Source organism: Tachypleus tridentatus, chromosome 1, assembly GCF_004210375.1.
Source record: "Tachypleus tridentatus isolate NWPU-2018 chromosome 1, ASM421037v1, whole genome shotgun sequence".
NCBI lineage: Eukaryota > Metazoa > Arthropoda > Merostomata > Xiphosura > Limulidae > Tachypleus > Tachypleus tridentatus.
The window spans coordinates 33,923,126-33,938,156 of record NC_134825.1 but is presented as its reverse complement, the minus strand read 5'-3'; the positions used below and the strand labels follow the sequence as shown (position 1 = coordinate 33,938,156).

At 33.3% G+C, this 15,031-nt stretch overlaps 1 protein-coding gene across 8 annotated transcripts in view; it reads right to left on the bottom strand.

Annotated features, from left to right (window-relative positions):
- Positions 1–2,904: 2,904 nt before the first annotated feature.
- Positions 2,905–15,031, bottom strand: part of LOC143245626 (homeobox protein ARX-like) — a 154,160-nt gene continuing 142,033 nt past the window's right edge. For all 8 annotated transcript variants that reach the window (XM_076491991.1, XM_076491985.1, XM_076491998.1 and 5 more), the window contains exons 3-4: positions 13,651–13,696; positions 2,905–4,758 (exon numbers count right to left, since the gene is read on the bottom strand). In XM_076491991.1, the coding sequence (XP_076348106.1) occupies positions 4,144–4,758; positions 13,651–13,696 (661 nt within the window). In that variant the 3' untranslated portion in view covers positions 2,905–4,143. The remainder of the gene's footprint in view (positions 4,759–13,650; positions 13,697–15,031) is intronic.

The window sequence follows — 15,031 nt, the reverse complement described above, 5'->3', positions numbered from 1 at the left end:
GTAAGACGTGCGACTCGTAATTAACTACTAAAATGTATTTAATGTGACGGTCAATCCCACTATTCGTTGGTAAAGAGTAGCCCAAGAGTTGGCGGTGGGTGGTGATGACTAGCTGCCTTCCCTCTAGTCTTACACTGCTAAATTAGGGACGGCTAGCACAGATAGCCCTCGAGTAGCTTTGTTTTTCTGGTGGATTAAGAAAATGTTAACACGTTCAAATAATTTTATATAACTCAGCGGAACTTTTTAGTGAAGTCTGAGTGTGTAAAATATGTAACTGTAAAATAGTTTATAAAATAGCTTATAAAGAAATAAATACTGCAGTTAGACATGCGTGACAGTTTCATTACATTTGGCTGAAATGTTTAATGTAGCAAAAAATATAAAATGAGCAAATTAACTCAATTACAAGAAGGAATTTAATTTTGTATTCACTTACCCTTGAGGTGAACAGTTTCCAAGTAATTTTTATTAGAATTTGTTTTTAGAGAAAGTTTTGCAAGTGCGTTCTTGAACTCGTCTAGCCTTGCATCTGGCGTGACTGGTTTGAGTTTAATGCATGTCTTAGTATAAAAATAGTTTTATGCAACTAATTTCAGTGTTTGTAAGGTTATTTACATGGCAAGTAAGAAAAAGAACAAAACATTTGAAAGCATGACTTAGTAAATGTCGATGAAATTGGTCTCTCCATGTGATTAATTAGCAAACGGCAACAGGAAACGACCAATTGTATTTATAACCCACAGAGCCCTCTGTAATTTCATGTGTAATTTTCCAATTATTTCATTCCAGCACATAAAAAGCCACATCATTTCCAAGCAATTAACCTTGGATTTTGCTCGTCAGTAATGACATTTGATTATCTTAACGGTCTGTTCTACTTTCACATTTAATTTAAACAGCGTAACATTATAACAAAGAAAATGCGACAAAGAACAAAGTAAGGAGGGGTTAAAGAAAATAAGCACGCAGATTGTCAAGACACACGCAATAGACTTCTTTAAGACAATTGAAATAAGATAGAATTGTTATCTGATTAAGACTTATCCAGTTACCTTACTCAGTGTTTTCTGTTGAAATGTTTTGTTGTAATGAGTCTTAGCCGATTTACCAGTTAGGACACGATGCGTAACAGGTTTACCATGTGCAGCTTATAGGATAAGTAATAAATAACTTACTTAAGCTAATGGCTGCTTGGATGTTGATTCAGAAATGTAAAAAACAGACCCATATATTTTAAAAGACGGCGTATCTGTCATGCAAAAAAAAAAAGCGAGGGCTTATTTTAATTTTTTTTTTTTGCACTTTGATTTTTAAATGTGGTTTGCACTTAAGATTGGTTTGTTTGATCATTTAACAAAACAGTCAATATCGATGTTTTCATGAGTCAAACCTTAATACATTATCAACTGGTGCTTGTTTAGTTTGAAAAATGAGCAAACTGGAATCTGTTATTTCCTTATAACAGAGACCCGGCGTGGCCAGGTGGGTTAAGGCGTTCGACTCCCCGTCGCACCAAACATGCTCGCCCTTTCAGCCGTGGGAGTCTTGTAAAGTGACGGTCAATCCCAAGAGTTGGCGGTGCGTGGTGATAACTAGCTGCCTTCCCTCTAGTCTTACACTGCTAAATTAGGGACGGCAAGCGCAGATAGCCCTCGTGTAGCTTTGCTACTCAAACAATCCTTATAACAATTTTCTCAGTTTGTGTCTATTTTTTCCCCACAATCAATAACCTTCGGCAATAGTTGCTTTTTTTAATCATGTTTTTATAGAATTAGAACTTTCAAAAAGATTTACAAAGTATTGATTTACGATGCTTGTAATATTACCAATTCTATACTAATGTATTGGTTAAAACCTAACAGAATTATACATTTGTCATTCACAATGTTTTTTAGAAAAGATGTATAGATGTAATCGTAATGACCTCGTTTCTCAATAAACAACAGATAATCCCTATTTATCAGCAACGAATTGAAGTTAAAGAAATCGGTGGTCGTTAAACTTTATTTTATTATATAATTATAATATATGAACACGTATAAAGTCGTGTTTCAAAGCATTGTGAAAGACTTCATTTTTAACTTTATTAAAACCCTTTTAGACACTACTGGATGTGATCTTGGAAATGTTCATTCGTTTTTTCTTTTTGGTAAAACATGTACATACTAGTGATTTGAAGAAAATATCTACTTCATTCCTATGAAGAAAATCAAACCATATTTTACTTTGATTAATAATGTTTAGAATTATTGGCATAGTGCAGAAAATAATTTTGAATAATGATGCTTGTTTGTTTGTTTTTTGAATTTCGCAAAAAGCTACTCGAGGGCTATCTGTGCTAGCCGTCCCTAATTTAGTAGTGTAAGACTAGAGGGAAGGCAGCTAGTCATCACCACCCATCGCCAACTCTTGAGCTACTTTTTTAACAACGAATTGTGGGATTGATTGTCACATTATAACGCCCCCACGGCTGAAAGGGCGAGCATGTGTGGCGCGACGAGGATGCGAACTCGCGACCCTCAGATTACGAGTCGCACGCCTTAACACAAATAATGATGCAAAAAATGTCATAGCAGCTACAAAAACTAGTCTATCTGTGCTCAATAGAGCTTTTGTGAGCCATTGAATTTGATTTTTCTAAATTGAAAATCAATTAAACAAATATATATATGTTACGTTCTTGATATTAGGGAAACACATGGATACAACAATCAATTGAACAGGTAAGCATGAAATTCTGCAACCCTTTTTCTTATCTTTGTATATATATATGTTACGTTCTTGATATTAGGGAAACACATGGATAGAACAATCAATTTAACAAGTAAGCATGAAATCCTGTAACCCTTTTTCTTGTCTTTCACGCGAAATTTATTTATTATAAAACTTAAATCAAACATATAGGAACCGAAGATCTGTTTTATTACAAAAGCCAGTCTTCAAAACAGGAACATCCGAAATGGCTGAAGCTTCGCTTTATATACTGTAAAACGTTCGTATCATAATATATAGGAGTGGACGAAAAGCTGCTAATGCAAAGTCCAGAACACAGATCAACAAATACATTCTTTGAACCAATGGACGGACTCATTTAACTTCATTACACATTTACCTTACACAAGAAAATAAAATCACGATAAGTACTTCATAAATACAGTTAAAGTACAGAATAATTAGATAAAATACATACTTTATTTTAAGGAAGTAAAAGAAGTTTTTAATGGAATGCTTGCACAGATCCAGCATTACTGTCTAAAATATAACTTACGAATTTCTTACCATATATATACGATAGACTTTGAGCGATACACAGTGAAGAGTTAACTGTTTAAAGATCACATTGTAATTAAGTGCGACATCTGTATTTCGTACATTCATTTAACTGTAACCTAAGAAAGCAAAAACACTCAACTCATTTTGCTATCTCAGTACCTTAAAACTAATGCATCATAAGATATTTCTTCCTTATTTTATAAAAGTGTTTTAAATAAAGAAATCTTGGACTTTGATGGATTCAGTTTGTACAACTTGAGTACGTAAAACACTCACAAAATCGCACTTTAGACGAACACCTCTACTTTTCACCTAGAACACTGCAGTGAACAGTCTTCTCGCACTTGCTTTTAAGAAAACTTATCAGAAATATACTATATTGAAAGCAGCATATGGTATTTCGTGGAATTAAGATTACTTCTTTATACTTTAACTTCGTTAAAGAGACTTTAGTTTTGTGAATAAGGCCAAATTTCTCTTATAAAACTGCAAAAGCTTTTCAGTTATTGTATTTCTTAAGTGATTAAAAGTATTATTACTATGTTCCAAATCAATAAAAACCATTCCAAGACCCAAACGAACGAATTCGAAAAAGAAACATTTCATAATGGATGGTGCTTAAAATATCAAGGCCAGTAGCGGCAACATTTTCTTCATCACATTGGACGGATACAGAAAGCACTAAAGGCTTTGAAAATCAGTTTAACTTAAAGAAATGCAGATATTAGTTACATTTACAATGAACATTGACACTAATTGATGAAATATCTTTGGTTTAGAGCAACACTTCAAAGAGTCGACAAAGTTAATGGACACTTCCAAAATAGAAAAACTTTTCATATGAGAATGGTTTATTTGTTGAGTCATTCAACTGATATATTCACCATTTATTTTTCGAATAATCTCCATTCGAATCTCATGCTCTCTTGCTTTTTGACGAAGGGTGGCTATACTGGAGCTCCTACGATCAAAGTTCAGGGTTCCCGGTAAAATTCCTGTGGCTGATGAGACTGAAGGCAAGTGGCTGAGAATTTCTGTGTAATGTTCATTGGTTCCTTCGCCTGGCAACTTTGGTCTACTTTGAGCCGATAAATTAGCCAGCAACGTTTGGAAAGAAGTGACTGGATAGGGAGTTGAGAAAGGAGCTGATACTGTTGGGGGTACGAGAGAAGTTGGGTACGATGCTAGATCGCGCAAAGCGTACGTTGATGGCCCCAAATAAGCCCCAGCCAATGGCAACAAGCCTGTGGCTGCAGGCGATAAATATGCAGAAGGTAGTCGCGAAGTGGCGCTGAAAATTGCAGCATCATATGGCTTTCTAGCAAAGTTAAGCGAAGAAAATGAATTTGGTGGTCCAAGCGTGTTTGTAGATGTAGAATTTGGAGGCGTAATAGAGTATGGATTGTAACCTGGAGTCTGAGTAATGTTCCCAACCGCTTTTTCCTGTTTTCTCCATTTGGCTCTGCGGTTTTGGAACCACACCTAAGGAAAAACAATATACACCTTTAAGAAAAATTAATTTAATAAGTTGTTCATAGCATGCATTTTAAAGTCAAATCATGAAATATTTCCCTGAAAATTTTTAAAGATACATTTATTTGATTCTAAATGTAAAAATTCTGTAATAATGCTCATTTTAAATTCTAATAAATGTTAGAAATGCTGTGTGTTAAAAGCTTTGATTTTAATGCTTTATAGTATCAAAGAATACGGTTTCAAGATGCAAACACCACAAATTTATTGGCCCGGCATAGCCAGGTGGTTAAGGCACTCGACTTGTAATATGAGGGTCGCGGGTTTGAATCTCGTCGCACCGAACATGCTCGTCCCTTCAGCCGTGGGGCGTTATAATGTGACGGCCAATCCCACTATTCGTTGGTGAAAGAGTAGCCCAAGAGTTGGCGGTGGGTGGTGATGATTAGTTGCCTTTCCTCTAGTCTTACACTGCTAAATTAGGGACAGCTACCGTAGAAAGCGAAATTCAAAACAAAGCAAACAAATTTATTACCTTAAAAATTATCAGAATGCAAAGCTGCGAATGGGATATCCGCATTTTGCCTACGACAGGATCGAGCACAAAATTGTGTGTTTTATAAGCTCTAAAGCTTACCACTGAACCACTGGGCTTGTTTAGAGTGTTTCACTTTTGCGAATCCGCATTGAATTAATTTAAACACGTAAATAAAGAACCAGCCGCTTAATGTGTGAATAATTTATTTAAAGGTTAGCTATTTTGGTACACGTTAAAAAAACAAACAAACTTGAGGATAATTTAAACGTTCGTATACAAAATCAAATTTTGGTAAAAGTTTATAAAACATTTTTTAGTAAGACCTAGCTTACAGATGAAAATTCCAAATCTTTGTAAGCCATTTTGACAGTAGATTGTTTGATACATAGAATGTAGTAAAGTTTTACGAATAAGACTGAATTGGCAACGTTCACACTGCTAGACACAAGATCATACCTTCTGTTATGTAAAGGAGGAATGAAAAAGACAAAAGTTCCGAGAATTTTTAGTCGTATACCTCTGAAAGTAGAAAGGTATCAATAACAGACTTTTTTTTTTACCACCAGTAATCTTTTTATCTTCCTGGGAAATATTGTTGAATTACAAGATCGGGTTTTGTGTTCTGAGAACTAAACAACAGACAGTGGTCCAGCAGCCACAATCCCTTTTGCAGAGAGAAACTATAAAAATAAAAATATTAAGCCTTGTTAACGAAGTTTTTTACACCACGACAATTGCAATAATATTTAAGATTATAGGGTGCCGAATATTACTGGAAGGCATACAAGATTGAATAAAAGACGAGGACTGAGTTAATTACTGGATATGATTAATATGTGTCATTAATGATGTCTCTGATCACAACAGAAATCAGCTCCTACTACCAAAGCTATGCCTGGAGGGTTTCTGTAGCGTGCAGGCATGTCAAGAGACACTGAACTAGTCCTGATTAACAGCATTATTACCTCCAAATAAAAAAAACAACAACCAAACAAAACAAAAGGAATCAAGCAAGCTCATTTCTCATTGCTACAAATGCATCAAATAAAGCTTTTTGAGGAGTCGGTTTAACTATTTTCGTCGTTTTATTTCACTTACACTTTTATCATGTCTGACAGATTTGCAGACATAGAATAGGTGTCTTTTACATTTCTGGAAGAAGTTTCTATTAATCTTTTCAAAATTATTTTAAACCTCACTTTTAAAGAATGACAACACTGAAAATAGTTATTACAAGAATCTGTGAAATCTATAATTGTTTACTAAATGCATATCTTAGTCTGTGTACTACATTTTAGAACTTTAAATTATATAATATCTGTTTATCACTTGTAAAAAGTGTTAACTTATCTGTTTACTAAATGTTGGTACAATACTAGTCTGCATTACTACATGTTAGAGCTTCAAAATAAAAAACTTTTATTCATCAATATTAATTAATGTTAACTGATACTTTTTTCTGTATGTTAATTTTTTATATCAGTAACTGAAGTCACTTTGACTTTTTTTAATTAAGAACTATCTCAATTATATATATACATGTTATATATAAATAGGACGAAAAATGTTGTTTTTTTCTCAGTCTGTGACGATGAATAAGGAACAGAGAGGCCCGTACACCAAACTTGCCAGATTTCCTTTGAACTTTAAGATTTGAATACATTTAAGTCCAAAAAGCAAGGATCATGAAGAATAGCTATTCAATTCCAAAGGTTTTCTGCTTTTCTTGTTTGGTCAAAAGTAAAAATAACTTAAGGAGCTGTAATCATTTAATAATTCATGTCATAATAAGATAATAAAGGTGGCGAAGGAGTACAAATTGTAATTCGAAACAGTTCAGTGATTTGGTCTGACTGGATAGATTTTATAGTTAAGGCACGATCTTTACTTCGCCTAACTATTGAAACGACAATAATCAAATAGCTCATAATTCAATTGAGAAAATTTAGAAGCATGACTGCACTCCGATCGAATATAATCTAATTTTATCTATTTTTGTCAGATGTCTAGTTTTTGTATCAAGTACGTGTGTATGTCCAAATCTACGTTCAAAACTTCATGTTTTTGCACACTTTCTGTTCAAAAAGCGAAATAGAAATATAGTAATAAATTTTGTGATTTTATTGAAGTAAAAAAAAAACAACTAAGAAGAGAATTCCTAGATCAGCTAAAGACTTGAAAAGATAAGATTGAAAACAATGATCGCGTGCACAGAACCAGTTTACGAATGTTGGCACTAATTGCAGGTTTGTTTATTTTTTCTAAAAGCTACCGACTCGGCACGCAGGTAGTCTACGAGTTTACCTTACATATATAGCAACACCTGAAGCAGTAATTTGGTCAGACTGTGATATCGAATTTGTCAACAGAAATATTAAAACAATATAGAAGTCTCTGAAGTTAGCTAGTTAAGATAACGCCACATTACGCATAAGGTTAGCGTAGATTAGTTTTTATATAAATAAGACAAGAGTACAGTCAAAAGGGACGCGTAAATTAAAAACCACATTTATTTTTCGTAGAAATCACACGGATGGGTATTGAGCGTCAGCTTTCAATTAAATGTTTTTTTTTTCTAACTTAGCTCAGTAAACATTTACGTTTTACTCGCGTGTGAGTGAGTCGTGAACGAAGTTTCTCCAAACACATTTTATAACCTTTATCATCATCATAACTTAATTAAACTATGAATATTAATTACGGAGCAAAATAACTGTATTGTAATAATAGCACCTGAAGCCCACATGCAAAAATCATCTATATTTCAAGTAAAATGTAATGGGAAAAAATCTCCGTTTGTTCAGATGACATTGATCTCTGTGGAGTTTCAGGAACAGTATGATGTCTTTCAGATAGATATTTCTTTTAAAATTATATGCATTTTACTTCTGTAACAGGAAAAGCTACTTGCAGATAGTTATTTTTTATAAAGAAGTGTACATTGAATGATTCAAGTTTAACAGGAATGAATATGACTTTTAGATGACATCTAGGGCTGACAATGGAATATTTTTATGCTAAGTTTATATATATATACATATACATATACATACATACGCACACACGCATATATATCTATGAGATTTAGATACAATCTTTAGGGAAAAACTACTTGTTAAGGCCCAACACGGCCAAGTGATTAGGGCGCTTGACTCGTAATCCGAGGGTCGCGGGTTCGAATCTCCATCACACCAAACATGCCGTGGGGGCATTATAATGTGACGGTCAACCCCACTATTCGTTGGTAAAAGAGTAGTTAAATTAGAGACGTCTAGCGCAGATAGCCCTCTTGTAGCTTTGAGTGAAATTCAAAAACAAACGAGCAAATTATTTATTAAATACGTATATACACTGATCAAAATAACCAAGCATAAAGAGTAAGGTTATTCTTTAACTACTTGCAGCAGGTGTTAAAATATACAACATTTTGACTTGCTAATTATCAGATGATTTCAATTACCCAGGGTAAAGGAATAAGACACACTTCAGTTATTTTCTGTTTGATAATTTAGTTGGCAAAAATATAACGAAAACAGAATATCAAACGCAAATCAAAAAGATTGTTATTAATTATTTAACAGCAATACATGTACGTAGTCGACCATCTATGACTTTTAAGGATTCACCAGGTGGTATAGCATTAAGTTTACGAACTCACAAAGCTAAAATTTGGAATTCGATTTCCTGTGGTTAACAGAGATATCTCCTTGTATAGTTTCGCACTAAGAAAACAACAAATTTTAAGGGGAGATCTTCATTAAAGAAAAATTAGTAAAACAATTTTAAATTAGTTGTCCGAAATTTCTACTTACGCTTACAAATTATTTCACTTAATTTCCTATGAGCTATATGAAAAAAAGCAAAAGGAAAATGACCTCACATGTAAATCACAAGTAATATTTCCGAACTTTAAATTTTTCTTCTTATAATTTTAAGAAGTAATAGTATCACCCTATTACTGAATTTTATTTAAGAACAACTGTATCTCTGAACTAACAATCACTGAATTTTATTTAAGAACAACTGTATCTCTGAACTAACCATCACTGAATTTTATTTAAGAACAACTGTCTCTCTGAACTAATCATCACTGAATTTTATTTAAGAACAACTGTATGTCTGAACTAACAATCACTGAATTTTATCTAAGAACGACTGCATCTCTGAATTAACCATCACTGAATTTTATTTAAGAACAACTGTATCTCTGAACTAACAATTACTGAATTTTATTTAAGAACAATAGTCTCCCCACCAGCTTTTTAATTAATTTTTAAAATAAACATTTACGTTTATATAAAAAATCAATACTTGTTACAAATTTTAGATTCAAACTAGATAATTATACCAGTTCATTATTATCTAGAGTATACATGTTTCTAAAGTGTTTAAAACTTAGTCACCTACTACAATTTCGTATCTTCACCCACGTTAGTTATATTCAGACATTTATTTCGCTCTTTCTTTGTGAATGTTTTTGTCAGACATTCTTGCTGTTTATTTTTATGTATTATTCTCTAAAGCACTTGAATTTTACTTTGTTTATTAATTTTATGTCCATACTACTTACCCAAAATTTCGACTGATATTCAGACATCTGCTACAATATTACTGCGTCAGTTAATAGTTCTTATTGTCTATTGTTTAAAACAAGTTACTTATACCTTATTTTCTATCGTTATTTGTATAGGTTTATTAATTTGTTCTTATCATATCTGATGAATCTAGTGATCTGTTAATCACCGTGTTTCTTATACATAAATTAACTACCCTCTTTTCACGCTTATTGAGTAAGAGATACTACTGAAGGTAAAATAAATATTGAGAAATAATTAATTCATAGTTTTTATCGACTAGTCAGTAGACACAAAGAGAAAGATCGTTCCGTGTGCAAACAGGATCTAGACTTTCCCATCTGTGTGCCTTATATTTAGAGCAGATACAACTTTATGCATTTGTACGTATAGAGCGAGAAAGAGTTGTTTTTTTAAAATTAGTTAATGGTTTATATTCAACTAATCAACGCTTTGTAATAGCATTTATTAAGCTGTTGATAAAAATTAATATTACACAGCTAAAACTGAAAAAGAAAAGCAAAACAAAAAGCATTTGGATATTCAAATAGAAACATCGAGGATTCTATACACTAGTCAATGGATTTACATAAATTGAGTCTATAATACTTGAGTGTCATCTCAGTAAACCTCAATATACGCAATTTCACAGGTTCATTTCTATTTAGTTTAACAAGTAATAAACCTGTTTAGGAGTAAACATCTTTTTTACAACAAGTTTTTCACGGTTTCTAGAAATATCATAAACTAAAAAGAAATATATGTCTGAAGTATTTCCAAGGCACATATTAATTGATTTATCTATATTTTTTGTACAGCTGAAACTGATTAAAACAGTCGGTGATTGCATTAATAATTATATTGGAACCAATAAGTATTACAAATGATATAACTTTGAAATAAAGATACATTAAGTGTCGATTCATTGTTTGTTTTGTTTTTTTTAATTTCGCGCAAAGCTACACGAGGGCTATCTACAATAGCCATCCCTAATTTAGTAGTGTAAGACTAGAGGGAAGTCCGCTAGTCATCAACACCCACCGCCAACTCTTGGGCTACTCTTTTACCAACGAATAGTGGGATTGACCGTCACATTATAACGCCCCCACGGCTGAAAGGGCGAGCATTTTTGGTGCGACGGGGATTCGAACCCGCGACTTTCGGATTACGAATCGAGTGCCTTATCCACCTGGCCATGCCGGGCCCTTAAGCGTCGAATTGAAACAAATAAGTTTGAGTCGATCAGAATATGCATATATTCTAATAACCAAAAACAACCTCAACAAAAATCCAAGACGCCGAAGAAATCAAAAGGATTCCTATAGTACAGGCTGTAATGTGGGATGTAAAACGATTCCTAGATTTTGGAGGTGACTGAAGAAGAAGGACCTACATTGCGGTGGGGATACACCTTCTACCAGTCTTAACCTTTGTTCGCCAGTATCACATGAAGAAATTCATAAAAATAAATTATAATAAAATAATCAAAACTAAATAATAATCTAATGCAACAACAATTAGGAAAGCGAAATGTGGGTGCTAAAACTCACAACGTTTTACATCTATATTAGCCTCCGCTGCCTGAAGACATTTGTGGGATGATGTTTGCTCTTTAAAGAAAGGAAGAGGGAAATAAAGAAAAAAAAAACACGAAATAACATATCACCCCTTGGGGGTAAGTGAAACTTACCTCCTGAAGTTAATATTACAGTCCCCATTATAGTGGCGATGCTCTAATTAGTAACACAGTTAATAAATCACGTTTGTATATATAATCTTAACCACTTATCTAAACTAAGTAGTATAACTCCCAACCACCATCTATTGAGTCCACTGTAACTACGAATTTTCAGACACTGAACAAAACTTTATATGTGATAAGATATTTTATGCGGATGAAACTGGTGAACGAAGTTTAAGACTGATAGACGGTGTATCCCCACCGTAATTTGGGTCCTTCTTCCGCAGTCACCTCCTAAACGTAGGGCACATTAAATATACCACATTACAGCCCGTAACTTAGAATTTATTTTCATTTGCCTGGTGTCCTTGATTTTTATTTTTGTTTATTGAAATGTAATTAGTCGGATCTTTGGATTTGCTGTTTTTAATACAGTTCTCCCTTTTATCTTACTAGACTATTGTCCCAATCTTCTATACAGAGTATATATTTATATATATATCCAAGAGAAAGGCTTCTCTACGTGGGCTTTTTTTTTTGCGCAAAAAATATTTTCTTCAATAGTTTTATATTTATGTATATATATCCAGAGGGGTGATTTTTCCTTTCTTAGTATTTCCAAAATAATTTTAAGTTTTATTCTTTTGGTAAAGGTTTTTATTGATGAGTCATGTCCAAGAAAGATCTTCCTCTATAATTTTGTATGTCAAAAAGAAGTATTCCTCTTTATATATATAGGTCTGTATGTCAAAACAAATTTTTTTAATAAGTGTATACATCTTAAATATAAAATGATAATTTAAATGCCCATTAACAGAAATGGAGAGATACAAGAAAGTTATTTCTTAATAGTATACAATAAGATGTTGTTGGGTTACACTATGACAATAAAATTGAAGGGTTGAATACCCCTCTGAAATTTTATTATATCCATCGTTTATCCAAAATGTCTTCGACGAAGGTATATACAACAATAAATAAAACGTTTTAGGCCAAATATTATCCAACTCCTTCTTCAAGAACAACAGTGTTAGACACAGAAGCACTGCTTCCATGCATACTGAGTTGCGTTATAGAAAATCCTAGTCAAAACAACAGTTTGCAACGTTAGTATTTCGTAAGCAGGTCATCACAGCTTTTAAGGGTTCAAAACTTGTTAATACAAAAGCCCCTTACACAACGTATCATATAAACTTTATGTTGCACCTGCCACTAAATAATCTAAATAAGACAAACAGTTAGTTGAAAAAAAACAACATTTTAATAAGGTCCTTGTCTATGTATCGATATTTCCATCAGAAAGACCGGGCTGCTGTAAGAATGTATGACTAACGGTTTCCGGATGAATGTCATCAAAATGACATGAAATATGTTCCAGTGGTTCCATTATTAAAGTTTATTTGCGCACAGTAGCTGTCTGGGGAGACCAGACCAAGAAAAGCACATAATACTTTTATTTTAATGTGAATTTATGGCTATAATTGGTATTTATATTGGTAAGCGATTCTGGTTAATTTGTTCCTTCATAGTTAACCACAAAGCTGTGCAATGGGATATCTGTCCACCAGGGTATCGAGCCCCGGTTTCCAGTGGTATAGTTCTGCAGGCATACCGCTGTGCCTCCCCTGTGCAATTGACATTTTTGATGTATGCTGTGTATCCATACATTTTCGTGGGACATACCCTTGAAAAACCTGTATTCTCACCTCTAAAGCTTTATATGATGATAGAGGCTAGTTTTTCAGAATCGTATATGTTTCACTATTTACTTCAGTTTAATCAAGACAAATCTTTCGCTACAAGATTTTATCTTCATAAATTTACAAGTCCTACAGTGTATTTTTCTTTCTCTAGGTGTGTATGTTCGAGAGATCTTTTTAAGTTTAGATGTTTGAGATACTCCTGTCTGGTATATGAAAACATGTATGAACTTAATCTTGCTCTGTTCTTCTGGCCAATTCCGCCACAGTATCGTGTTACTTGCTTATGTTAGTATGCACAATGTTTATGTTCTAGACATTAAATGTTCTTTGATGGCTTAAACACTATTTATGAAATCTTAATAACTCTCCAGGTTTCTTTCCGGAAGCTGAAGCCGTATAACTTACCTGCACGCGCGCTTCTGTCAAGTCTACTCTCATGGCGAGCTCTTCCCTATAATACAAAAACAAAAACAAGAAAACGCAATTACTATCGTGTAAACTAAATAAGCTTAATTTTAAAGGATAAATAAAATACTATTAACATACACATGATGTTGAGTAGATATTATTAGTATAATTCTGCCTTTACTGACAGTTTCGCTATTTCCACCGAACTTGCAGTAAAACACATTACAGAAGTCAAATTTGGTTCTGGTAACTAACCAATTCTAGAAGTCAACATTTGAATAAAAAAAGGATAAAGACAGTTAAAGAACTAGACAAGAGACGTTTATCAGTATTTTTAAGTACGTTTGTCATGTGTGATAGTTTATATTATATAATACACGTGCAGTCTACTAGACAACATTACTTGAGTAATGTCCGAAACCTTGAACAATGTTCGAAATATAGACTTAAGACTGGATACAGTTAAACCCTTTTATTCGTAATATTCTTATGTAGAGTTCGTCAAGCAAGTATTAAAAAGTGCCTAAACCAATATTTATTTCTTGTTCAATATTGGCACTCAAAGCTCATTTCGACTACGTATTGATAAGTGTCGGCCACCTGCTCATCAGATAATTGTTGTTGTCGTTTATATAATTTCGCACGAAGCTACTCGAGGGCACTCTGTGAGAGATGTCCCTACTTGAAGTAATAGACTAGAGGGAAGGCAACTAATCAACACCATCTACCGCTATCTCTAATGGAATACAGTGAGACTTTACAGTGCTTTTATAACGCATTCACGGCCTTAAACTGCAGCGCGAGATACATGTTATTTTTTGGCGGGATAAGAGCACGAATCACGGAACTTCAGATCCACAGTGCGGCACTCTGACCACTGGTTCGCATTCGGTCCATATTATTTTGTATATATAAATATCTGTGTTGATTATATGTCAAAGTAATGATTATTTGTTTGTGAATATTTTGATTTGTTTCTTTTAAAAAAAGAAACGTAAGCCATCCTCGGGATAATATGTCTGAACTTTTCAGTCAAATTCATTTAACTGGAATTTGAATTTACAATAGCCAGGATTATTAATCGTGACGAGAAATATATGTACATTGTTGACGAACCGATATAATTTTTCGTACAAAAGGCGAAATTTCTTTAGATTTTTTCGATTGAATAAAGAATACGGCTATGTTGTCATTTTATTGTGAAACAGGAATTTAACTTGAATGCCGTTCGATGTATTTTTGCATCTTTGCGTAAGAACCAAGAACACAACAATGAAAAAGGTCTTCAGTTTTCTATGATGTAGTACCATGTTGTTTAGACGGTAAGTTTTTACATACATATAATGTAGAATTCAATTATTGTGATTGTATACATTAT